We start from the raw sequence: 25,752 nt of genomic DNA on the forward strand, positions 1-25,752 counted from the left end.
CTTAATCGCTTCCTTTTGTAGTGTAACAATCCTGTAATGAAGGAATGGTGGGAGATAGTGGATGATACAGGGTGGGTCAGAAAAGGAGTCGTCAGATTTGGGTGGAGGGGGCTCTGGGTATTGAAAGAATGCTGAGCACTCTGGGTGTCCGTTGGGTTTTGGAAGAATAGGTGGGAAGTTGCTGGGCTGGTGGGATGGGGCCAGTTGTGGAGCCAAATTGGTGGGGAGGGAAATTGGTGAAAACTTTCCAAGCAGAGTCAAAGGGCAGGTTTGTGGTGAGTGTGTGTCTTTTGCGGATTCAAGAAGTATTGACGGTCAGTTTAATAGTTGCACTGTAGTCACGAGTCTGTTAGAGTCCATGTCATGTTTTCTGCCTAGCTATTATGCAAAATAAATTGGGACTCCTGTCCAATAAAAAAATGCTGAAAAATGTGTTGCTGGAAAAGCGAAGCAGGTCAGGCAGCATCCAAGGAACAGGAGAGTCGACGTTTCGGGCATAAGCCCTTCAGGAATGAGGAAGGTGTGTCAAGCAGGCTAAGATAAAAGGTAGGGAGGAGGGGCGTTGGGAATGCGATAGGTGGAAGGAGGTTAAGGTGAGGATGATAGGCCGGAGAGGGGGTGGGGGCGGAGAGGTCAGGAAGAAGATTGCAGGTCAAGAAGGCGGTGCTGAGTCCGAGGGTTGGGGCTGAGACAAGGTGGGGGGAGGGGAAATGAGGAAGCTGGAGAAATCCTGCATTCATCCCTTGTGGTTGGAGGGTTCCTAGGCGGAAGATGAGTCGCTCTTCCTCCAGGTGTCGTGTTGCCATGGTCTAGCAATGGAGGAGTCCAAGGACCTGCATGTCCTTGGTGGAGTGGGAGGGGGAGTTAAAGTGTTCCGGCACAGGGCGGTTGGTGCGGGTGTCCCAGAGGTGTTCTCTGAAACGTTCCGCAAGTAGGCGGCCAGTCTCCCCAATATAGAGGAGGCCACATCGGGTGCAGCGGATGCACTAGATGATGTGTGTGGAGGTGCAGGTGAAATTGTGACGGATATGGAAGTATCCCTTGGGGCCTTGGAGGGAAGTGAGGGGGGAGGTGTGGGGGCAAGTTTTGCATTTCTTGCGTTTGCAGGGGAAGGTGCCGGGAGTGGAGGTTGGGTTGGTGGGGGGTGTGGACCTGATGAGGGAGTCGCGGAGGGAGTGGTCTTTCCGGAACGCTGATAGGGGAGTGGAGGGAAATATATCCTTGGTGGTGGGGTCTGTTTGGAGGGGCGGAAATGACGAAGGATGATACGATGTATCTGGAGGTTGGTGGGGTGGTAGGTGAGGACCAGTGGAGTTTTGTCCTGGTGGCGATTGGAGGGGCGGGGTTCAAGGGCGGAGGGGCGGGAAGTGGAGGAGATACGGTGGAGAGCATCGTCAACCACGTCTGAGGGGAAATTGCGGTCTTTGAAGAAGGAGGCCATCTGGGTTGTTCGGTATTGGAATTGGTCCTCCTGGGAGCAGATGTGGCGGAGGCGAAGGAATTGGGAATATGAGGTGGTGTTTTTACAGGGGGCAGGGTGGGAGGAGGTGTAATCTGGGTAGCTGTGGGAGTCGGTCGGTTTATAGTAAATGTCCGTGTTGAGTCGGCCGCCTGAGATAGAAATGGAGAGTCTAGGAAGGGGAGGGAGGAGTCTGAGACGGTCCAGGTAAATTTGAGGTCTGGGTGGAAGGTGTTAGTAAAGTGGATGAACTGTTCAACCTCCTCGTGGGAGCACGAGTTGGCGTCAATACAATCATCGATGTAGCGGAGGAAAAGATGGGGGATGGTGCCAGTGTACCTGCGGAAGATGGACTGTTCCACATAGCACACGAAGAGGCAGGCATAGCTGGGGCCCATGCGGGTGCCCACGGCTACTCCTTTGGTTCGGAGGAAGTGGGAGGATTGGAAAGAGAAGTTGTTTAGGGTGAGGACCAGTTCAGTCAGTCGAAGGAGAGCGTCAGTGGAAGGGTACTGGTTGGGTCGACAGGAAAGGAAGAAGCGGAGGGCTTTGAGGCCTTCGTGATGAGGGATGGAGTTGTACAGGGACTGGATGTCCATGGTGAAGATAAGGCGTTGGGGGCCGGGGAAGCGAAAATCATGGAGGAGGTGGAGGGCGTGGGTTGTGTCCCGAATATAGGTGGGGTGTTCTTGGACTAAGGGGGACAGGACTGTGTAGAGGTATGCAGAGATGAGTTCGGTGGGGCAGGAGCAGGCTGAGACAATGGGTCGGCCGGGGCAGTCAGGTTTGTGGATTTTGGGCTGGGAGCTAGGACTTGGTGTGGGGCTGGAGCTGGGCGTGGGGGCGGGGTTCGGCACAGGGGTGGGGTCCGGTGTGGAGGCGGAGATGCATGTGGTGTGGTCGTTGTGCAGGTGAGTGACTGGGGGCGGAAGTAGATGCGGCGAATGCAGAAACAGTGTTGTTCCCGATAGCCGTGAACCCTGCGGAGGCCGCGAATCTGTCAGCGATGGTCTTCCTGGCAATCGTGGAGGCGGTTGTCTGGGCGGCGATCGCGGAGCCTGCATGGTCGGTGGGGGCGGAAGTGACGTCATGGTTCGGGGTGGCGGTTACTGCAGCGGCCGCGTGGTTAATGGCGCCCGAGCGGTTCCGGAGGCTGATGGAAGATTCTGGAACAGTTGAGGAATCCGGAGTGTGGGGGTAAGTACATGAAAGTTTTTGGTACTTACTGTCTTTAATTTCCGATATGGCTAGGAAGAACTGTTTGTTTAGTGGATGGATTCTTCTGTGGATGAAGAACAGTAGAGGTCCTTTACAGGTCTGTGAGAGTGTTGTCCTGAGCTGGGCTAGGGCTGACTGCAGGGAATGTAGGTAGCAGCGCATGGCTGCAAGCGTGGAGCGGAGGATCCGGAGGGAGATCTTGTTGTAGGGATTTGTTGTAGGGACTGGTTGTCCTGGTTGGGTCCAAGTTTTGTTGGTCTGAACATAGTCCGGAGTCCGTGCGGGGTCAGTCGGTTCCCTAGGCAAGTGCTGAGGAAGGAGATGTGGCTGTGGTAGCGAGTCTGTTTGAGAATGTGGCTGAAGAGCTTCTGTGCAGAGGAGATGACCTGGGGGGTGCAGTGAGAGAGGGACTCACTGAGATCCTTGTAGAGGGAGGAAGAAAGCTCCTTCAAGGAAGGCATCCTTGCAAGAGGATTCGCAGTAGGTTAAAATCAACTAGGAGAAAGTGAGGACTGCAGATGCTGGAGATCAGAGCTGAAAACTGCCTCTGACTCTTGCACCAAATAAGGAAAATTTTTAGCATCGAGCCAGCGTCCAGAACCCAGCAATCAGAAGTCCACTCTTACAGAGCAGTTCCCAGAGAGTCGTCCTAAAAGGGCATCTGTGTGGCCCCATTGTGCAAATCCAGTCTATATTACTGCAATGGCTGATTTCTGGTGGGACGTCGGAGTTGTTTTTCCCAATTCTTCTCCTTTCCCGCTCCTCTCCCCCCCCCCCCCCCCCCCCCCCCCACCAAAAATGGTTTTCATTATAAATGTGTGAGTAAATTCTTTCAGCTGCTGCCCAGTAGGAACAATGGCTTACAATACCCAAACCTCGCCAGAGGCACCACTTTTGTCATGTTCCCATTCACTCTCCGTTCCAGTGAAATTAATCTTTATTTTTCACATTTCCATTAAAACTAATTTCACCTCGATAAAGTCCTGTTGAATGTCAACTCCCTTTTTACATCGTTTCAAGATCCTCCACCAACTTGCCAGGGAAATTTGTTAGTGCTGCTCAGACTTTAAACTAGTAAAAGTGGAGGTGGGACCCAAATAGACAGAAAAGAGATGAGTCTGAGACTGGTACAGTTGAGAAGAGGAGCAAGTCAAATCGTACAGGCAGAGAACAAGGTAAAGACTGATAAATTAACCACTTATTTCAGGGCAGAAGGCCTGACCGATAAGGCAGATGAATGTAAGGCATGAGTTGGGACTATGAGACTGAGATATCATAGCTATTACAGAAATGTGGTTCTGGGAGGGGCAGGGCTGACAACTTAATGTTCCAGGTGTAGATACTATAGAAAAGATAGAAAGAAAGAGCTCAAGAGAGGAGGAGGCATTTTTGGTGACGGATAACCTTACACATGTACGGGGAGGTTATTCCTGGGAGTACGCCCAGTGAAGTTAGTTGGGTGGAACTGAGAAATAAGAAAGGGGTGATTACCTTGTTGGCATTGTACTTTAGGGCCCCTCAATAGGCAGCAGGAAACTGTGAAGCAAATTTGTAAGGAGATCTCCGCTACCTCTAAGAATAATAGGGTTGTAGTGGGAGAGGCTTTCCATTTTCCAAACATAGACTGGGATTGCTACAGTGTTAAGGGCTTGGATGGGGAGGATAACTCTGATTATAACTCTGTTAGTTTCAAATAGTTCTGGAAAAAAATAGACCTGATCTAAAAATTAAAGCTCTAGGTTGGAGAAAGGCCAGTTTTGACAGTCTTAGGCAAAAACTTTCAAAAGTTGATTGGGAGAGGCTGTTCACAGATAAAGGGAGTTGGAAAATGGCAAGCCTTCAAAAATGAGATAACAAGAATCAAGAGACTGTATGTTCCTGTTAGTGTGAAGGACAATGCTGGTGGTAGGTATAAGGAATGCAGGATGATGAGAGAAATGGAGGCTCTGTTCGAGAAAAAGGAGGCACGTGTCAGCTCTGGACAGCTGGGATTGAGTGAATCCCTAGAGTACTACAAGGAGTTTAAGACGACACAGTGGCTCAGTGGTTAGCACTGCTGCTTCACAGTACCAGGTACACGGGTTCAATTCCAGCCTCTGACAACTGTCTGTGCAAAGTTTGCATGTTCTCCCCGTGTCTGCGTGGGTTTCCTCTGGGTTCTCCGGTTTCCTCCCACAATTAGGTGAACTGGCCATGCTAAATTGCCCATAATGTTCAGGAATGTGTAGGTTCGGTGCATTAGTCAGGGGGAAATGTAGGATAATAGGGGGAGGGAATGGGTCTGGGTGCGTTACTCTTTGGATGGGTTGGTGTGGACTTGTTGGGCCAAAGGACCTGTTTCCACACTGTAGGGGTTCTTTGAAGAGCTGTAAGAGTATATTAAAGAGGGAGGTCAGGAGGGCACAAAGGAGATATCTTTGGCAAATAGGCTTAAGGAGAATCCAAAGAGAATCTACAAATACATTAAAGATGAAAGAATAACTAGGGAGAGCAGAGGGCCCCTTAAAAATCAGCAAGGCTGCCTATGTGTGGGACAACAGATGGGGAAATACTAAGTGAGTATATTGTGTCAGTGTTTACTGTGGAGAAGGGTATGGAAGCTAGACAACTCGAGGAAATAAATGGTGATATCTTGAAAAATGTCAATATTACAGAGAAGCCGCTGGATGTCTTAAAATGCATGAAGGTGGATAAATCCCCAGGACCTGATCTGATGTATCCCAGAATTTTGTGGGAGGCTAGGGAAGTGATTGTTGGGCCTCTTACTAAGATATTTTGTGTTATTGCTAGCAATGGGTGAGGTGCTGGAAGACTGGAGGGTGGCTAATGTGATCCCATTATTAAAGAAAGGTGATGTGGAAAAACTAGGAAACTGTAGACCGGTGAGCCTGATATCTGTGATGGGCAAGTTTGGAGGGGATTCGGAGGGACAGGAATTACATGTATTTGGAAAGGAGAGGACTGATTGGGGATATTGGCTTTGTGCATGGGAAATTGTCTCTCAAACTTAATTGAGTTTTTTTTTGAAGTGACAAAGAAGATTAAAGGCAGAATAGTGGACTTTGTCTGGACATCAGTCAGGCGTTCCTCAGGGTTCTGCATGGTGGACTGGTTAGCAAGGTTAGATCGCATGGAATTCAAGGAGAGCTAGTCATTTTATCTAAAAGAAAAACTTGGCTCGAAGGCAGGAGACAGGATGATGGTGGAGGGTTATTTTTCGGACTGGAGGCCTGTGATCAGCAGTGTGCTGCAAGACTTGGTGCTGGGTCCACTGCGTTTGGTCTTTAACATTAATGATTTGCATGTGAATATAGGCGGTATGGTTCGTAAGCTTGCACCTGGTGTGGTGGTGTAGTGGACAGTGAAGGAGGTTATCTCAAACTACCATTGGACCTTGATCAGATGGGCTGGGGAATGGCAGATCCAGTTTAATTTAGGTAAATGAGAGAGGTTGCATTTTGGTAAGGCAAATTAGCGTAGCACTTATACACTTAATGGTAAGGTCCTGGGAGTGTTACTGAATAAAGAGATGTTGCAGTGCAGGTTCATAATACTTTGAAAGTGGAGTTACAGATAGACAAGGTAGTGAAGGCGGCGTTTGGTTATGCTTTCCTTCATTAATCTGTGCATTGAATATAGGAGTTGGGAGATCATGTTGCGTCTGTATAGGACATTGATTAGGTCACATTTGGAAGACTGCATGCAATTCTGGTCTCCATGTTTTAGAAAGATATCCTTAAAGTTGAAAGGGTTCAGAGACAGAAATTCAGGGAGCTGGGATGGAAGCTTAGTGAGAACAAACAGAGTTGTTATCTCTGATTTGTTGCCCGTGCCACGTACTAGCCAGGCGAGAAATGGGGAGAGAGGAGTTGAACACGTGTCTACAGGGATGGTGCAGGAGGGAGGGTTTTGGATTCCGGGATAATTGGGGCTCTTTCTGGGGAAGGTGGGACCTGTACAAACAGGATGGTCTTCACCTGAGCCAGAGTGGGACCAATATCCTGAGGGGGCAATTTGCTAATGCTCTTTGGGTGGGTTTAAACTAATTCAGCAAGAGGATGGGAACCGAAATTGTAGTTCCAGCATACAGGAGTTTGAGATTAGTGAGGTCAGAAATAAGATGTCAAGGATGCAAGAAGACAGTAGCGAGCAGGAAGGTGTGTCTGCTTCAACGCCAGCAGCATCCGGATTAAGGCGGTTAAACTTGCAGCATGGGTTGGTGTCTTGGATTTCGATGTTGTGGCCATTTGAGACATGGATGTAGCAGGGACAGGAATGGTTGTTGCAGGTTCTGGGATTTAGATGTTTCAGTAAAACAGGGAAGGTGGTAAGAGGAGGGGGTGTGTGGCACTGTTAGTCAAGGACAGTATTATGGTGGCACAAAGAACATTTGAGGACTTGTCTGCTGCGGTAGTGTGGGCTGAGGTTAGAAACAGGAAAGGAGAGGGCACCCTGTTGGGAGTTTTCTATAGGCCTCTGAATAGTTCCAGATATGTAGAGGATAGGATAGCAAAGATGATCTCGATAGGAGTGGGAGTGACAGGGTAGTTGTTATGAGGGACTTTCACTTTGCAAATATCAACGGAGAATATTATAGTTTGAGTACTTTAGATGGGTCCGTTTTTGTCCATTGCGTGCAGGACAGTTTCTTGACACAGTATGTAGACAGGCCAACAAGGGGCTAGGCCACATTGGATTTGGTACTGGGGAATGAACCTGGCCTGGTGTTAGATTTGGAGGTAGTGATCACAATTTGGTTATGTTTACTTTAGTGATGGAAAGGGAGAGGTATATACTGCAGGCCAAGAGTTATAGCTGGGGAAAGACAATTATGATGCGATTCGACAAGATTTAGGATGCGTCGGGTGGGGAAGGAAACTGCAGGGGATGGGCATAATTGAAATGTGGAGCTTATTCAAGGAATAGCTACTGTGTCCTTGATACGTATGTAACCGTCAGGCAGGGAGGAAGTGGGTAGAGTGAGGGAGCTGTGGTTGTCAGGAGGAAGAAGGTGAGTTATGTTCGGATGAGATGTGAAAGCTCAGTTAGGGCGCTTGAGAGTTACAAGTTAGCCAGGAAAGACCTAAAGAGAGAGCTAAGAAGAACCAGGAAGGGGAAATGAGAAGTCATTGGTGGGTAGGATCAAGGAAAACCCTAAAGCTTTCTGTTGGTATATCAGGAATAAAAGAATTGACTAGAATAAGGTTAGGGCCAAGGATAGTGATGGGAAGTTGTGCATGGAGTCCAAGGAGATAGGGGAAGTCCTAAATGAATATTTTTTGTCAGTATTCACACTGGAAAAAGACAATGTGGTCGAGGAGAATACTGAGATGCAGGCAACAGACTAGACAGGATTGAGGTTCAAAAGGAGGAGGTGTTAGCAATTCTGGGAAGTGTTTTAAAAAAAAAGATAAGTCCCCTGGGCCAGATGGGATTTATCCTAGGATTCTCTGGGAAGCCAGCGAGGAGATTGCCAAGCCTTTGGCTTTGATCTTTGTCATCATTGTCTACAGGAATAGTGCCAGAACCCGGAGGACAGCAAATGTTGTTCCCCTGTTCAAGGAGGGGAGTAGAGAAAACCCTGGTAATTATAGACCAGGGAGCCTTACTTGGGTTGTGGGTAAAGTGTTGGAAAAGGTTATAATAGATAGGATTTACAATCTTCTAGAGAGGAATAAGTTGATTAGGGACAGTCAACATGGTTTTTTGAAGGGTAAGTGAGTTTTTTGAGAAAGTGACAAAACAAGTAGATGAGGGTAAAGCTGTTGATGTGGTGTATATGGATTTCAGTAAGGTGTTTGATAAGGTTCCCCACAGTAGACTATTGCAGACAATACAGAGGCATGGGATTGAGGGTGATTTAGTGGTTTGGATCAGAAATTGGCTAGCTGAAAGACGACCGAGGGTGGTGGTTGATGGCAAATATTCATCCTGGTGTTCAGTTACTAGTGGGGTACTGCAACGATCTGTTTTGGGGCCACTGCTGTTTGTCATTTTTATAAATATCCTGGATGAGGGTGTAGAAGGGTGGGTCAGTAAATTTGTGGATGACAATAATGTCGATGGAACTGTGTATAGTGCCGAAAGATGTTGCAGGTTACAGAGGGATATGGATAAGCTGCAGAGCTGGGCTGAGTGGGGGCAAATGAAGTTTAATGCGGAAAAGTGTGAGGTGATTCACTTTGGAAAGAGTGACAGGAATGCAGAGTACTGGGTGAATGGTAAGATTCTTAGTAGTGTTGTTGAACAGGGGGATCTCTGTGTCCTTGTTCATAGATCACTGGAAGTTGCCACCCAGGTTGATAGGGTTGTTAAGAAGGTGTACAGTGTGTTAGCTTTTATTGGTAGAGGCATTGAGTTTCAGAACCATGAGGTCATGCTGCAGCTGTACAAAACTCTGCTGTGGCTGCACTTGGATTATTGCGTACAGTTCTGGTCACTGCATTATAGAAAGGATGTGGAAGCTTTGGAAAGGGTTCAGAAACGATGTTGCATGGTATTGAGGGAAGGTCTTACATGGAAAGGTTGAGGGACTTGAGGCTGTTTTTGTTAGAAAGAAGGAGGTTGAGAGGTGACTTAATTGAGACATATCAGAGGGTTAGATAGGGTGGACAGAGAGAGCCTTTTTTCTGCTCCTCAGATGCTGCCTGACCTGCTGTACTTTTCCAGTCCACGCTTTTCAACTCTGGTCTCCAGCATCTGCAGGCCTCACTTCTTCATTTTCCCAAGTGCCTGATGAGTACAGAACAAGGGTTACACCTGAAACGTTGACTTTTCCACCTTCTGATGCTGCCTGGCTTGCTGTGTTCTTCCAGCCTCTTGCTGGTCTACCTTGGATTCCAGTTCTTCACCTCAACAGCATCCAGGACAATCCTGCTGCTTGATTGGCTCCCACCCACCACTTTCAGCATTCACTCTCTCCACCATCACGCAGTAGCAGCAGTGCATACCACCTCCCAAGATGCACTCATCAAGGCTCCTCTGACGGTACTTTCTAAATCCATGATCTCCCCCATCTAGTAGACAATGGCAGCAGGTCATTGGAACACCACCGGCTGCAAATTCCCCTCCAGAATATACTTTCCTTCATTATATTGTGGGCAAAATCTTGTAACTCCCTTCCGAACAGCACTGTGGATGTACCTGCACCTTCCCCAATCCCTCCATCTCAGACCGTAGTGGTTCAAGACATGAGCTCACTATTGCCACCTCCAGGGCCAATAGAGATGGGTAATAAATGTTGGCTTTGCCAGCAGTGCCCATAATCTTTTGGACGAACCGAAAAAGCTTTATACTGCATAAAAGCGAAATTGCTAATATTGTTGTTGCACTTATGCTTGAGGTACATCTGATGTACCTCTCGCCCCCTCCCCGAGTCATACAGTCATACACTGGCTCTCATCTTGGAGGATTTTGGGTAATCCAAGATGGAGGACGGGAAAAAGTTGCGGCTATAAGAGCTGCTGTCTTTTTTTTTAAAATATTTCAGATGTTGGAGCTGATTTTCTGAGGAGCCGTAATTACTGTTTTATAAGCTGTTGTATTGTTTTGGAACTTTGGGGATTAAAAGATCAAAGCAACGGTGCTTTAAAAAGGAGGAAGCGAGACAAAGGCAGAGACTACATAGTCAGTGAGAGAGAGGGAGGAAGAAACCTACACTGCTCTCTGACACAACAGTGAATCGAAACAGCTACTGCCTTTGCTGTTTGAGTTCAAGTATTTACCTAAGGGGCAACTATTTCATGCAAAGGATGGTGTGTGTATGGAATGCCAGCGGAAGTGGAGGCTGGTACAATTACAACATTTAAGAAGCATCTGGACGGTTATATGAATAGGAAGGGTTTAGAGGGATATGGGACAAGTGCTGGTAAATGTGATTAGAAGAATTTGGGATATGTGGTCGGCATGGACGTGTTGGACTGAAGGGTCTGTTTCTGTGCTGTACATGTCTATGGCTCTATGGTTGCTGTAACATTTCTTGAATTTTGAGTATATGTATTTGTATTTCAGCTCTGCAACAGACTTGAAGAGAAAATGAAAGACGTTTTGCGGGGGAATATTAAAAGGCTAAAAAGGTAAGAAATTTGAATGGTTGAACCTTTCAACAAGATGTGGATTGGAGGTTTTAAAGTTTATTTATAAACCAAACTCCTAAGGGTGTACAGTGAAGCTTGCTGAATTATTTACTTGCTGCAATCATTGTGCCAACTAATTGTTTGATAATGCAGAACTGCAACTGCATGCCTCCTTTTAACAATGTTTAAGCTTTTTGCCTTGCACTCATCAGCTCTAGGACATGTCTAATTTTGGACATGGTGTTCTGAGGCTTGGAGGCATGTGCTGTTTGAGCATGGCTGGCATACCACTTTCTGTGAATGATTAATAGGGTGTGTTGTTTGATATCTGCTAGAGTAGGAATGTATGGCTTGCTTACCTGGCATCTCGTTCAGTGTGATTCTACTGTTGGACAACTTTTATTAAACGATCTGGGTTATGCAAAGAAAAAGACTGGAAATCAATTTAAGATTATCATTCAGGCTGTGAGTGTGATGCATGAGCGTGTGCTCGATGCTACATAAATGTTCATGCCCTATTTTAAGGAGGCAAAAGGAATTTTTGTGTACTGGATTTTTTTTATCCATTGCGGGTACATTTTTATTCTTTGGAAGTCTCATTTTGTTTTGACTTTGCTTCTATCCAATCTTCACAGTTTCAACATTTAAATCTGTTTGTCACAGCTAGTTTTTCTCTTCTGACTTTAGTGACAGACCTTTCTGGTGCAATTTAACTTTATGCTGTATTATCACCTACAACAAACCATAACCAATTTTAGGCTAACTGGTTCCAGGGAATCTCTGAGGAGAAAGTGAAGTCTGCAGATGCTGGAGATCAGAGATGGAAATGTGTTGCTGGAAAAGCGCAGCAGGTCAGGCAGCATCTAGGGAACAGGAGAATCGACGTTTCGGGCATTAGCCCTTCTGGAATGAGGAAAGTTGGTCCAGCAGGCTAAGATAAAAGATAGGGAGGAGGGACTTGGGGGAAGGGCGTCGGAAATGTGATAAGTGGAAAGAGGTCAAGGTGAGGGTGATAGGTCAGACTGGGGTGGGGGCGGAGAGGTCGGGAAGAAGATTGCAGGTTAGGAAGGCGGTGCTGAGTTCGATGGATTTGACTGAGACAGGCTGGGGGGAGGGGAAATGAGGAAACTGGTGAAATCAGAGTTCATCCCTTGTGGTTGGAGGGTTCCTAGCCGGAAGATGAGGCGTTCTTCCTCCAACCGTCGTTTCGCTGTGGTCTGACGATGGAGGAGTCCAAAGACCTGCATATCCTTGGTGGAGTGGGAGGGGGAATTGAAATGTTGAGCTACAGGGTGGTTGGGTTGGTTGGTCCGGGTGTCCCAGAGGTGTTCCCTGAAACGCTCCGCAAGTAGGCGGCCCGTCTCCCCAATATAGAGGAGGCCACATCGGGTGCAAAGGATGCAATAGATGATATGTGTGGAGGTACAGGTGAATCTGTGGCGGATATGGAAGTTTCCTTTGGGGCCTTGGAGGGAGGTGAGGGGGGAGGTGTGGGCGCAAGTCTTGCACCTCCTGCGGTTGCAGGGGAAGGTGCCGGGAGTGGAGGTTGGGTTGGTGGCGGGTGTGGATCTGACGAGGGAGTCACGGAGGGAGTGGTCTTTACGGAATGCTGATAGCGGAGGGGAGGGAAATATATCCTTGGTGGTGGGGTCCGTTTGGAGGTGGCGGAAATGGCGGCGGATGATGCGCTGTACATGGAGGTTAGTGGGGTGGTAGGTGAGGACCAGTGGGGTTCTGTCCTGGTGGCGGTTGGAGGGGTGGGGTTCAAGGGTGGAGGAGCGGGAAGTGGAGGAGATGCGGGGGGGAAATTGCGGTCCTTGAAGAAGGAGGCCAAAAACGCACATCCCAGATGGCCTCCTTCTTCAAGGACCGCAATCTCCCCCCCGACGTGGTTGACGATGCTCTCCACCGCATCTCTTCCACTTCCCGATCCTCCGCCCTTGAACCCCGCCCCTCCAACCTCCACTCCCGGCACCTTCCCCTGCAACCGCAGGAGGTGCAAGACTTGCGCCCACACCTCCCCCCTCACCTCCCTCCAAGGCCCCAAAGGAAACTTCCATATCCGCCACAGATTCACCTGTACCTCCACACATATCATCTATTGCATCCTTTGCACCCGATGTGGCCTCCTCTATATTGGGGAGACGGGCCGCCTACTTGCGGAGCGTTTCAGGGAACACCTCTGGGACACCCGGACCAACCAACCCAACCACCCTGTAGCTCAACATTTCAACTCCCCCTCCCACTCCACCAAGGATATGCAGGTCTTTGGACTCCTCCATCGTCAGACCACAGCAAAACGACGGTTGGAGGAAGAACGCCTCATCTTCCGGCTAGGAACCCTCCAACCACAAGGGATGAACTCGGATTTCACCAGTTTCCTCATTTCCCCTCCCCCCAGCCTGTCTCAGTCAAATCCATCAAATTCAGCACCGCCTTCCTAACCTGCAATCTTCTTCCCGACCTCTCCGCCCCCACCCCAGTCTGACCTATCACCCTCACCTTGACCTCTTTCCACCTATCACATTTCCGACGCCCCTCCCCCAAGTCCCTCCTCCCTATCTTTTATCTTAGCCTGCTGGACCAACTTTCCTCATTCCTGAAGAAGGGCTAATGCCCGAAACGTCGATTCTCCTGTTCCCTAGATGCTGCCTGACCTGCGCTTTTCCAGCAACACATTTCCATCCAGGGAATCTCTCCCTCCTTGTTCAAGTTAATGTCTTTCATTGGAAATTATCCAGTTCTCTGTCGCAACCTCCAAATTCTTACAATGTCTAATTGAGCTTATTTCTTAAACACTCTCCCGCCACCTTTGAGTGTTGAAGCATCTGGTGAATTGGCTTTTCCACTGCCTTTTTATTGAAAGCTTTACTGTACACCCTCTGTACCTGCCTCCTCCGTCTCTTTGAAAACATGGACTCAAGTTGTAATTTTCTTGGCATTTCCCTTCACAAGTGGCTTTTCTTGGATATCTCTAGTCGGCCCAGACCTGAAGCATTCTTTTTAAGTCTGTTTTGAAAATGCGTTGCACAATAAGTTTACTTCATAACCGCCGTTTTGGCATTTTGTATCACTTTTGCTTCCTCTCCGTTATGCGGTTCACTTCCTGTTACTCCAACAACCAGAACAATCTGGTTTCCAGATTTACTTGTCATGCATCATGCCCATGTCCTAATCTGTTTCCCAGTGTTTGTCATATAATACAAAGAAATGGTGGAAAGTTTAATCGATTTTGCCTGGGGCTTGGAGAGCCAGATGATGCTATGGGTGATTTGTTATTATACATGCCATAACAAGTTTACTGAACCTTGTAACGGTCTCTATCTGTGGGGCTGTGTATCGAAAGCTCCGTCTGCCTGTCTGCTCAGGCAGTGAGGGGGAAAAGATCACTCGACTCCATTCATAGAACAGCTGGAAGTTTTCTTGGTTAAATTTCCGCTCTCAGCCTACACTGCAAAGAATTAATTCCAACTGGCAATTCATCGCACTTGCACTAAGTCGCACTTAGATGCAGAGTGCTTTGTGGCATTCTAATTGAGGTAACAAGGAGGGCAAGATAAATGCAAGTTAATTCACACCTGTGCTGCTTCCCTAGGTTACCCACCATTGTACGAGGAGGGGCCATCGATAGGTACTGGCCAACTGCTGATGGCAGGTTGGTGGAATATGACATTGATGATGTTGTTTATGATGAGGATTCTGCATATCAGAACATCAAGATTCTCCACTCAAAGCAGTTTGGAAATATTCTTATCCTGAATGGCGATATTAGTAAGTTTTGGTTTTATTTCTCTTCATTCAGGCAATGTAGGCATGGCTGGTATTTGATGCTCATCCCTAGTTGCATTTGGGAAGGTGGTGGTGACTTGTGTCGAAGAATTGCTGCAGTCAATTTGGTGTAGTTTTACCCAATAGTAATATGGAAATGGGAAAACAAAATTGTCTTTGGGCACTGTTTACACTTCACATCCCAGTGAACAGTAGGAGTTATTTTGATTAGTACTTGTACACTTCATAGTTTTTGCACTTAATTTATTTGATACTGATGTATCTTCGAGTCATAGAGATGTATGGCATAGAAACAGACCCTTCGGTCCAACCCGTCCATGCTGAACAGATATCCCAACCCAATCTCGTCCCACCTGTCAGCACCCGGCCCATACCCCTCCAAAACCTTCCTATTCATATACCCATCCAAATGCCTCTTAAATGTTGCAATTGTAAAAGCCTCCACCACTTCCTCTGGCAGCTCATTCCATACACGCACCACCCTCTGTGTGAAAAAGTTGCCCCTTAGGTCTCTTTTATATCTTTCCCCTCTCACCCTAAACCTATGCCCTCTAGTTATGGACTTTTTGACCCCAGGGAAAAGATTTTGCTTATTTACCCTATCCATGCCCCTCATAATTTTGTAAACCTCTGTAAGGTCACCCCTCAGCCTCCTCCGCTCCAGGGAAAACAGCCTCAGCCTTTTAAGCTTCTCCCTGTAGCTCAGATCCTCCAACCCTGGCAACATCCTTGTAAATCTTTTCTGAACCCTTTCAAGTTTCACAACATATTTCCGATAGGAAGAAGACCAGAATTGCACGCAGTATTCCAACAGTGGCCTAACAATGTCCTGTACAACCGCAACATGACCTCCCAACTCCTGTACTCAATACTCTGACCAATAAAGGAAAGCACACCAAACGCCTTCTTTGCTATCCTATCTACCTGCGACTCCACTTTCAAGGAGCTATGAACCTGCACTCCAAGGTCCCTTTGTTCAGCAACACTCCCTAGGACCTTACCATTAAGTGTATAAGTCCTGCTAAGATTTGCTTTCCCAAAATGCAGCACCTCGCATTTAATGACAGTTTCATTGCATCATATAAATTCCTATAGTGTGGAAGCAGGCCATTTGGCCCACCAAGTCCACACTGATGAGCATCCCACCCAGACCTACCCTCTTACCCTACCCTCTTACCCTATCCTGTATTTCCCACTGGTAACCCACCTAGCCTGCACATCCCTGAATATCGGTGGCAATTTAGAATGGCCAATCCAACTAATCTGTGCATCTTTGGATTGTGGGAGCCAATCAGAGCACCCGGAGGAAACCTATGCAGATATGGGGAGAATGTACAACATCTTTCCGATAGGAAGGAGACCAGAATTGCGCACAGTATTCCAACAGTGGCCCGAGGCTGGAATTGAACTCTGGTCCATGGCGCTGTCAGGCAGCATTAAGCCAATGTACTGCTAGTCTGCCTCGCATTAGATAGAAGAGAAACCCTGCTTGGGTTCTGCCTCACGGTTTATTAACCAGTGATGGCATCAATTGGTGCTGAAGAAACGCGAACATATTGAGTGACGGTAAGACATAGGAGTGGAAGTAAGGCCATTCAGCCCATTGAGTCCACTCTGCCATTCAGTCACGGCTGATGAGCATGTCAATGCCACTTACCCATATTCTCCCCATAGCCCTTAAATTCTTGATCTTGCAAGGAATGATCAATTTAAGATGGAAATGAAACCAAAACTGCTGAAACGATGCAGCCCATTTGAAGGATTGTGAAGGCAGTAAAGTGGTTTCATGTCGGGTCTTTTTAGAATTGCCATGGTCTGTAGTTTTGTTTGGAGCCTTTTCACTATGGAATATCTCTGTAGGAATCAGCACCTTTCTAGGAGAATCTGGGGCTTGGGTTTTTAAAAATGTATTCATTGGGGCTACAAGAATTGCCCAGCAAGGTCTGCGTTTGTGGCCCATCCCTGATCCCCCTTGATTTAAATGGTTTATTCAATCATTTCAGAGGGCAACCAAATTGCTGTGGGCCTGTAGTCATCGAGGCTTGATTCCTCAAGGACACCAGATTTCCTTCCCGACAGGACAAAATTGATTCCAATACGTATTTTTAAAACAACAATTGACTATCATTTTATGGTCACTGTTACTGAGAATAACTTCCAATACACGATCCTTTCATTCATTGAATTTAAATCTCACCAGCTACTGTGGTTAGATTTCAAACCATATTCTACAGAAAACTGACCTGGGCCTCTAAATTACTATGCCACTCAACCCCCTTGTTAAAGGCTTGATTCAATGATAACACCAAACTGGGTTGAATTCAGGTATGAGTTAGAGTTGTGAGGGCTGGTAGTTGGTAGGGCATGACAGGATAACATGTAGATTTCCTTCTGTAGGGGTTAATCAATGGCGCTAATCTCTGTCTCTCTTGTAAATTTACATAGCTATGTACAACTGGAAAACTTCCACATTATTAGAAGCAAAATGCTGGGAACCTTTAGTGTGTCAGGCAATAACTGTGCAGACATGATGGGGTAAAGAATTCAGGTTCATTCACGGACTGAACAGATCAGAGTCTTGAGATTTACAGCACAGAAACAGATCCTTTGGTCCAACTGAGCAGATATCCTGTACAAATCTAGTCCCACCTGCCAGCACTTGGCCCATATCCCTCCAATTCCTTCCTATTCATATACCCATCCAGATGCCTTTCAAATGTTGTAATTGTACCAGCCTCCACCACTTCCTCTGGCAGCTCACTCCATACGCACACCACCCTTTTAGTTGCCCCTTTTACATCTTCCCCTCTGCCGTCTAGTTTTGGAATCTCCACCCCAGGGGAAGAGAGCTTGCCTGTTTACACTATCCATAAACCCCAAAGATTTTATAAACCTTTACAAGGTCACTCCTCAGCCTCCAGTGCTCCAGAGAAAGCAGCCCCAGCCTCGTGAGCCTCTCTCTATAACTCAAATCCTTCAACCCCGGCAACGTCCTTTTGAATCTTTTCTGAACCCTTACAAGTTTCACAACATGGTTCCTGTAGGAAGGAATCCAGAAATGTATGCAATACTCCAAAAGATGGCCGAACCAATGTCCTGTACAGCTGCAACATGACCTCCCAACTCCTGTACTCAGTATTCTGGCCAATAAAGGAAAGCATACCAAACGCTGCCTTCAGTAAACCAATTTTTGAGACAGCAGTGAAAGTGCTGAGTGTGGCTGCTCCTTTCATGTCGAAGGAGGTGCCTCCAGCGGGATAGTACTCCCATACTATGGTAGTTGTGGATATGTTTGCCAACATGGGAAGTTGATTTGGAGATGTTTCCTCCCCTGCCTCGGTGACATCCTCAGTGCTTTGGAGCCTCCTGTGAACTGGACTCTCTCCTCTTGAGTTTATTTAGTTTTGTTGCGAGAAGAACTGTAGCTCGCGTGCTGGTTGCCATAGTTGTGGGTATGTTCATCGAGCTAGGAGGTTGATTTACCGAATTATATAAATTCCTGAAGAAACAATACAGCAGTGCTTATGCTCCCAAGCACTGAGGATGTCACCTAGAAAGGGGACAAAACATCTATAAATCAATTTCCCAGTTCGGCAAACACATCATAACTACAACAACTGGCACCTGAGCTACAAACCTTCATGCAAACCTTGGAGTCCCATACTACCTTGCTGAAGTGTTAACCTGGGTTACGTGCTCAAGTCTCTGCCAGGGGGCTTTGAACCCCCATGGCCTTCTGATTTCAGAGCTGCAAGCAATCGCCCAAGACCCAAGGCTGACACTTGGAATTGTTGTAACAGCTGCTGTTATGTTTCAGGCATTATTGAGAATATTTAGCAGGAGCTGTATCTTTCTGCATCTATCCGTTCCAGATTTAGGGGAAAGTGACCTTCCATACACACAAGCAATCATGGGTGATGGAGTAGAGGACTATAAAGGGAAAGAAATTCTTATCCTTGGAGGAGGAGATGGTGGAATCCTTTATGAGCTGGTCAAGTTAAAACCAAAGATGGTCACCATGGTGGAAATATCCTTTTTAGAGTAACTGTTGCCTGAAATGGTTTGGGTAATGTTCAAGAACTAAGCTAACGCCGGTCATGGTTGGGTAGGAAGGTTTTGGTGGGGGTTTCTTTTTTAAGCAAAAGTGACTGAGGGGAGATTTGATAAGCGAAGTACAAGATTATGATGGGCTCAGATAAGGCAGACAAAGCAAAGCTGTTCCTGTCTTGCAGCACAATGCCACCCTCCTTGCCTTTAGAACCTGGAGGCCTGGGTTCAAGTCTGACCTGCTCCAGAGGTGTTTCGTAACATCTTTGAGCAGGTAGGTTTTTAAAAAAAGTTTCCCTGTTAGTTGACCATACAAAGACTATGGGACACACAGATGTAAGGTCGTGGACAAGGGCTACGAGGGATGTGTGAGTTGGTGTTTATTTCTTTTTGCAGCGAGTGTTAATGGCTTGGAACACTTAACCTATGAAACAGGTGGTGGGAGAGACAATCCAACGTTTCAAAGGAATTTGGATAGGCCCTCGAAGAAAATTAAGGTGCAGTGCTTTGGGCTGCAAGCATGGGAATCCAAGTCATGGATTACTTTTTGGGAGTGTACATTTAATGGACTGCATGTCCAACTGTTCAGTAAATGACTATCCAACATTCGTTCAGTGATGGGAAGCCAAGCTTAGCAGCGGGCAGTTGTTTGTCACTGGGAAGATGCTCCCACTTAAGTTCAAAAGGCCACAGATCCTAGATCTCTGCTTTTCCTAGTGCATAATCAATGGTTCGGACTTCAGTGTTGAGAGCATGGTTTGATGTAACAGAATTGTGCAGATAGTGGGAAGAATGTGTCAACTGCAGGAAACTGTCAATGGACTGCGAAGGTGGGCAGTGGAGTTCAATCCAGAAAAGTGTGTGGCAAGCTAGAGGTGAAGTCTCCGTAGTCCCAGGCTGTGCTCTCAATAGAGAGAGACACAACTGCTGGTGGTTTAACCAGCGGGTCACCCCACTTCAGACAAAGTGAGAGGTTGAGAAGGCGGGACCTTCATGTTGACCTAAGGCAATGTGGGAATTGAATCCAGTCTGTTGGTGTCAGTCTGCATCACAAACCAGCCGTTCAACCAACTAAGCTAACCGACTTCATGTGATATCTGAGGTGATTTGGCAAGTAAGATGAGCTAGTACACTGTGAAGGTTGGAGGACCTTGATGTGCATATCTACAAATCCTGGAAAATAGGGAAGGTGGGTAAAGTGATTACAATAACATGTGCAAAACTTGCCTTCCTTAACTGAGGTACAAGAGAGAGGATCAGGGAGGTTATGCGTGAAATGTATCAAACTGGCTTTAAACTGTAGCTTGTGTACTGTTCAGCTCTGGTGTATTAGAGAGGATATGATAGCACTGGAGGGGACACTAGGGAATTCTCAACATGGTACTAGGAATGTAGAGCCTTAACTGTATGAGAGAGTTTCAGGAGCTGGAGGTTTTTGAAACAGTCAAGATTGAGATGTGTTACTGAGAGAGACTAAGAAGGACCTATCTCCATTTACATTGTTACCAGTAATGGAGGTGGGGTGGGGGGGGAGGGGGCATGAATTTAAATGAGGTAGTGACAGGATTTGCAAGAGACTATAAAGTATTTTGACCTTGAGAGTGCTCTGAGGTCCAAATTTATAACCTGAAAGATGATAGATATTACATTTTTTTTAAAACAACAATTCTTTGATTGCAATGTATCAAATGTATATCCTCGGGCCTGAGGCCGAATATCTGAAAGTGGAGCAAGGTTGGATGTCTTGTCTTTATCCAGCGTGGACGTAATGGGCTGACTAGCTGCTTGTACTGTAAATACACTGAGCCGTACCTTGTTGGATGGTGGAACAGCTTCGCAAGTTGAAATGAGATGCTTCAGTTCTTGTGTTTTCAAATTTATTTTAAGTGTTAAATTCTTTGGGCCAAAGCTTCAGGCATTGAACTCATCGTCCAACTAATTTTTCCATGAACCAGCTGTCCTGGCCAGTAACAGATGTGATTGAAGGTGTTAACAGTTGAGGTCTTACTGCATTCCGAGGCCTGAGTACAGTGAATTGGAAGGCAATAGCTAGGCGTTTACCCAGGTGGGGTTTGGATGTTCTCCTGAAATGTCAATGGCGTGACTCCCTCCAAATTGTAATGGTGTGCTTTTCAATCAGGGTTTATTCAGCCAGATTTAACAGTTTTTTGTCTTTGTCAGTTTGCTGTCATACTTGTCGGAGTTGTTCCTTAACCAGATTTGCACATTGACCAGATGGTAATTGATGCATGTTGTAAACACATGCGCAAAACCTGTGGAGATGTCCTGGACAATCTGAAAGGAGACTGCTATCAGGTAGGTCAACTGCCACTCTTCTCTTCCCTTGGATATATAACTAATAACTTCTGAAAAGTCTAGGGTGCCTGCTTAGATAGATTGTCGCTGCTGAATACTTGCAAAGTGCCCCAAGGTCTCTTGACCAGATCTACCTTACCTGTACCATTAATTATCACTGCATTTCTTTTTACCTGAAACTCCTCAGCCTGTAAGTGGTCACAAACAGACTCGCTGAGTCGTCACTCAACTCGAGAACTGCTCGTTATGTTTGCAACCAAGCCTTGTGTGCCATCTCATCAGCTTAGCTTTGGTAACATGCCTTCCAATCTGGTCACCTTTGACCCTGATTTGGAGTCATGTGTTCGCCAATTGCCATTCTATCACAGCCACAAGTTAGTTATATATTGGCATGTACTACGTGCTCTGCTCAACTCGTTAATCTTCCTGTTGTGCAAGCTGCTTTGTGGAGATAAACAGTCTATTCCTTCAGCAAAAGTCTCTCTTCTTGCAGGCAGTATCCTGCATTTGGTTTGAGTGATGCTGTCATTGCTAAATCTCTTGCTTGTCTGGCCTGGGTTTTAGTATCTTGTTCTATTCACATTCTTGTCTCCAATGCTATCGTGGCCCTGTTCCTCCCTCTCTTATCATTGCATTGCAATTAATGCCGAGTATCCCTTAATCTCTTCCATCTCTGCTTGTCAAGTATATGACACCCACAGTAAATTGTGCTGAAAATTTCCAGTTCCTCAGCATGTCACCCACATGGTATTTGGGTATGGCTGCTTATAACCGCAGACATTTTATTTTAAGGAGGAGCTGTTTGCGTGAGAATTGCTTACTCTCCCTACTACCAGTTTGACTTTATAGACCTCTTGCGTGTTCCTTTTGCTACTACACCAGCCGTATGGAGTAATTTCCCCCAGAAATGTGTACAGTACAGATTTCTATCATGACGTGCACTGTTGTATGTTTTGTCAGTTGCAACTAATCTCCCAGAACTATTGATTCTAGGAAGAGGGGAGATGTAAATGTTATTAGCCGTAAGGAAAAATACTGGGGAAATTGGAAGCCTGAAATTGACAAATGCTCTGGAGCTGATTGTCTACACCCTAGACTTGGAAAAGACCTGGCTACAGGAATAGTGGTTTTGATCTTGCAGAATTTCCTGCATTGTCTGCTTGCTTCCACAAACCAGAAGGAGCAAATATGATTTCACTGTTGACAAAAGGAGGGAAAGAGTAAACAGTTAAACACCAACGCAGTCAGCCTAATGCCAGCCATCCGAAAAATACTAGATTTTGTTAGTGGAGAAATGGTTCCAGCAGGGAGAAAGAGTATTGTTTAACCAACAGATTTTGTGAAGAGAGACTTATGTTCCAAATAAATGTGGGGAGTGAGGAATCGCTGGCTGTTAAGTATCTGAATTCTCAAAATATTTGTGAAGGTGCCATGCAAGAGGTTATTGCATAAGATTATAGTTCATGGGATTGGGGGAAATATCTTGGCATAGTTTGAGGATTGGTTAGCAAACAGGACAATGAATCTAAATGAATGGCTTATTTTCACAACAGCAGGCTAATGTAACTTATGGAGGACCTCATGAGCCTAAACAATTTTCAATCCATCTCATTGACTGAGGTCAGGGAAGCTAACAAAATGTCCATGTTTGCTTCTGAGTGAAAAACAAGGTGGAAAGCAAGTTGTGACGAGGACATAAAGTGGCTGATGTAAGCAGGTCGCATTTAAAGCAAGGTGAGGACAGATGGAGTATGATGTGCAAGAGGTTTAAAAGTTTCCTCCTTGTTTTGCCAGCGTTCCACCCAGGGTTTTTAAACTGTTTCTTGCTCCTCCTACTAGGAGTTTTGCTGATAGTAAAGGCACAGGAGTTAGTCTTGCCCATTTTGTCAGCTGCAACTGCTCTGTAGCATCTACCATCCAACTATATCAAGGTGCACTCCTCTGCCCACTGAGATTTCTGGAGCTTTTAAAATCTGATCAAACAACCTAAACGCCAACATTTTACTTCCAGTGTGTCCCTTTTTAGAGTGACATTAGCTTTTTCAATTTTAACTCCCACTTTCTTTATCTTGTGAGCATGCATCTTAGCATCCACATTTAAAAGGCAAGTATTTCTAATGCCAATTTCATTGTTTAGTGTTTTGAAACATTCAGGAAAACTGGTTGAATGTACCATTTAATGTAATTTAAACAGTGAGAAGCCAATAAATGTTGGTATTGAAAGGGTTCTGGTGTGAGAAAATTGTTATACAGGTACAGCAAGCAATTAGGAAGGTAAATGATATGTTGGACTTACAACAAAGGATTGAATGCAGCAATTCTACAGAGATCTGGTGAGACTGTATATGTAGAGTGCTGTGTAACTTTGGTATCATCTTCTCAGGAAGAATACATTTGCTTTGGAGCATGTACAACAAAGATTTATACAAAAACGTATTGATGTGTAAAGGGAGCCTAATTAGAATAAGTCTCTTTTCTAAAATTGAGATGAATGAGGTAATCTCTTCCGGATTGGAAAGGTACGTGTTGCAAAGACAGAGGAATGTAAGGAGTGACCTTATAAAGGTTTACAAAATCATGAAGGGCGTGGATAGGATAAATAGACAAAGTCTCTTCACTGGGGTGGGGGAGTCCAGAACTAGAGGGCATAGGTTTAGGGTGAGAGGGGAAGGATATAAGAGAGATCTCAGGGGCAATTTTTTCACGCAGAGGGTGGTACATGTATGGAATGAGCTGCCAGAGGAAGGTACAATTGCAACATTTGAAAGGCATCTGGATGGGTATATGAATAGGAAGGGTTTGGGAGGGATATGGGCCGGGTGCTGGCAGGTGGGACTAGATTGGGTTGGGATATCTGGTCAGCATGGACAGGTTAGACCGAAGGGTCTGTTTCCATGCTGTACATGTCTGTGACTCAGCAGGTCTGTGGAGAGAAATCAGAATTAACGTTTTGGGTTGAGTGACCCTTCTTCAGAACTGATGGTAGGTAGGAAAGTGTTGGTTTGTGTGCAGAAGATACAAGGAGGGGGTAAGGATTAAACGATAGGTGAGGATAGAACTCTGAGAGACAAACAGTCAGACAGACAAAGGAATGGATAACAATTAGCCCACTCGGAGAATGAATGAATAGCAATTAGTGGCTAATGATGAGTGGTGTGTAATACCAGACCTTGTTAAGACATGGTATGCTGTGAGGGGCTTGGGGGTAAGGAAATGCAAGAAGGTGCCTTCTACCCTAAAATTGTTGAACTCAAAATATTGAGTCCAGAAGGCTGTAGTGTTCCCAAGTGGAAAATGAAGTGGTGTTCTCCCAGCATGCACTAAGCTTTGCTGGAGCACTGCAGCAGGCCTGAAACAGATGTTGGCCAGGGAGCAGGGTGGGGTGTTGAAGTGACAGGCAACTGGAAGCTCAGGGCTTTTTTTTTGTTGCAGACAGCAGGTAGTGGTTACCCAGTTGACGCTTTGTTTCCTCGATATGTAGGAGAGACCACATTATGAGTAGTGAATGCAGTAGACTGGATTGAGTCGCAAGTGTTGCAAGGATTTTGTCTCCAGCTGGAAAGGACTTGGTAATCATCTTAGGATGGGGGGTCAGCTATTTACAACTGAGCTGAGGAGAAACCTCTTTGGTCAGTGTTGTGAATCTTTCACAGTCTTTATGCAAGGAGCTCTGCAAGCTCATTTGTTGAAAGTATTCAAAATAGAAACTGATTTATTGGGCGCTGAGGAATCGAGTTTGCAGGGATTGATTAGATTAGTTGGTTTGCAGGCAAAGGGAGCTCCGGCAAGTGGGAGGCCTGTAAAAGTGAGATAGCTAGAGTTCAAGGTCTATATGTTCCTGTGAGGGTGAAGGGCAAGGTTGGCAGGAATAGGGAGCTCTGGAATGGCAAGAGATATTGAGGCTTTGACCAGAAAAAAGGAGGTGTGGCTCAGGTACAGGCAGCTGGGGTCAAGGGAATCCCTGGAGGGATACAGGGAACGCAGGAGTTGACTGAAGTATGAAGAAGGAAATGAGAAGGGCGAAAAGGGGGCTCGGGATAGCCTTGGCTGAAAAGGTTAGGGTGAATCCAATGAGGTTCTTCACATATTAAAGGAAAAAGAATAACTAGAGAGAGAATAGGACCCCACAAGGACCAAAGTGGACATGTATGTGTAGAACTGCAGGAGATGGGTGAGGTTCTCAATGAATATTCCTCCACTGTGTTTACCATGGAGAAAGACATGAACACTTGCGAACTTGAGCAAGTTAGTGGTGATATCTTGGGGGCAGTCCATATCACAGTAGAGCAGGTGCTAGATGTATTAGTATGTATGAAGGTGGATAAATCTTCTGATCCTGACCAGATATATCCAAGAACACACACAGGCTAGGGAAGAAATGGCGAGGGCCCTGGCTGATATTTTTGCATCATCATTAGCCAAGGGTGAGGTCCCGGAAGACTGGGAGGGTAGTGAATGTCGTGTCCTTATTCAAGAGGGGCTGCAAAGAAGAACCTGGGAACTATAGACTAGTAAGCCTAACATCTGTCGTAGGTGCGTTATTTGCGAAGATTCTGAGAGATAATATTCATGCATTTGGAAAGACAGGGTTTGATTAGGAACACTATCTCTTGCTCCCCATTCCTCTGCTTCTGCACTATCTCTCCCAGCAGGAGAAACTCCACTCCAGAACCTCCCAGATGACCTCCTATTTCAAGGACAGCAATTGCTCCTTCCACGTGATCATCAGTGCCCTCCAATGTATCTCCTCCACTTTGCGCACTTCCGCCCATCAACCCCAGTCCTCGAACCGCAACAAGGATAGAATGCCCCCCCCCCCCAGTCCTCACCTTCCACTCCACTAATCTC

At 46.2% G+C, this 25,752-nt stretch overlaps 1 protein-coding gene across 1 annotated transcript in view; it reads left to right on the forward strand.

The window, feature by feature from the left end:
* Positions 1 to 25,752, forward strand: part of sms (spermine synthase) — a 68,116-nt gene that overhangs the window by 6,670 nt on the left and 35,694 nt on the right. The window contains exons 3-6 of the mRNA XM_043700269.2: positions 10,688 to 10,752; positions 14,348 to 14,523; positions 18,414 to 18,568; positions 20,815 to 20,904. Coding sequence (XP_043556204.2) covers positions 10,688 to 10,752; positions 14,348 to 14,523; positions 18,414 to 18,568; positions 20,815 to 20,904 — 486 coding nt within the window. The remainder of the gene's footprint in view (positions 1 to 10,687; positions 10,753 to 14,347; positions 14,524 to 18,413; positions 18,569 to 20,814; positions 20,905 to 25,752) is intronic.

Source organism: Chiloscyllium plagiosum, unplaced genomic scaffold, assembly GCF_037043375.1.
Source record: "Chiloscyllium plagiosum isolate Xiang-an unplaced genomic scaffold, Cpla_swu_hap1 HiC_scaffold_12, whole genome shotgun sequence".
NCBI classification, from domain to species: domain Eukaryota; kingdom Metazoa; phylum Chordata; class Chondrichthyes; order Orectolobiformes; family Hemiscylliidae; genus Chiloscyllium; species Chiloscyllium plagiosum.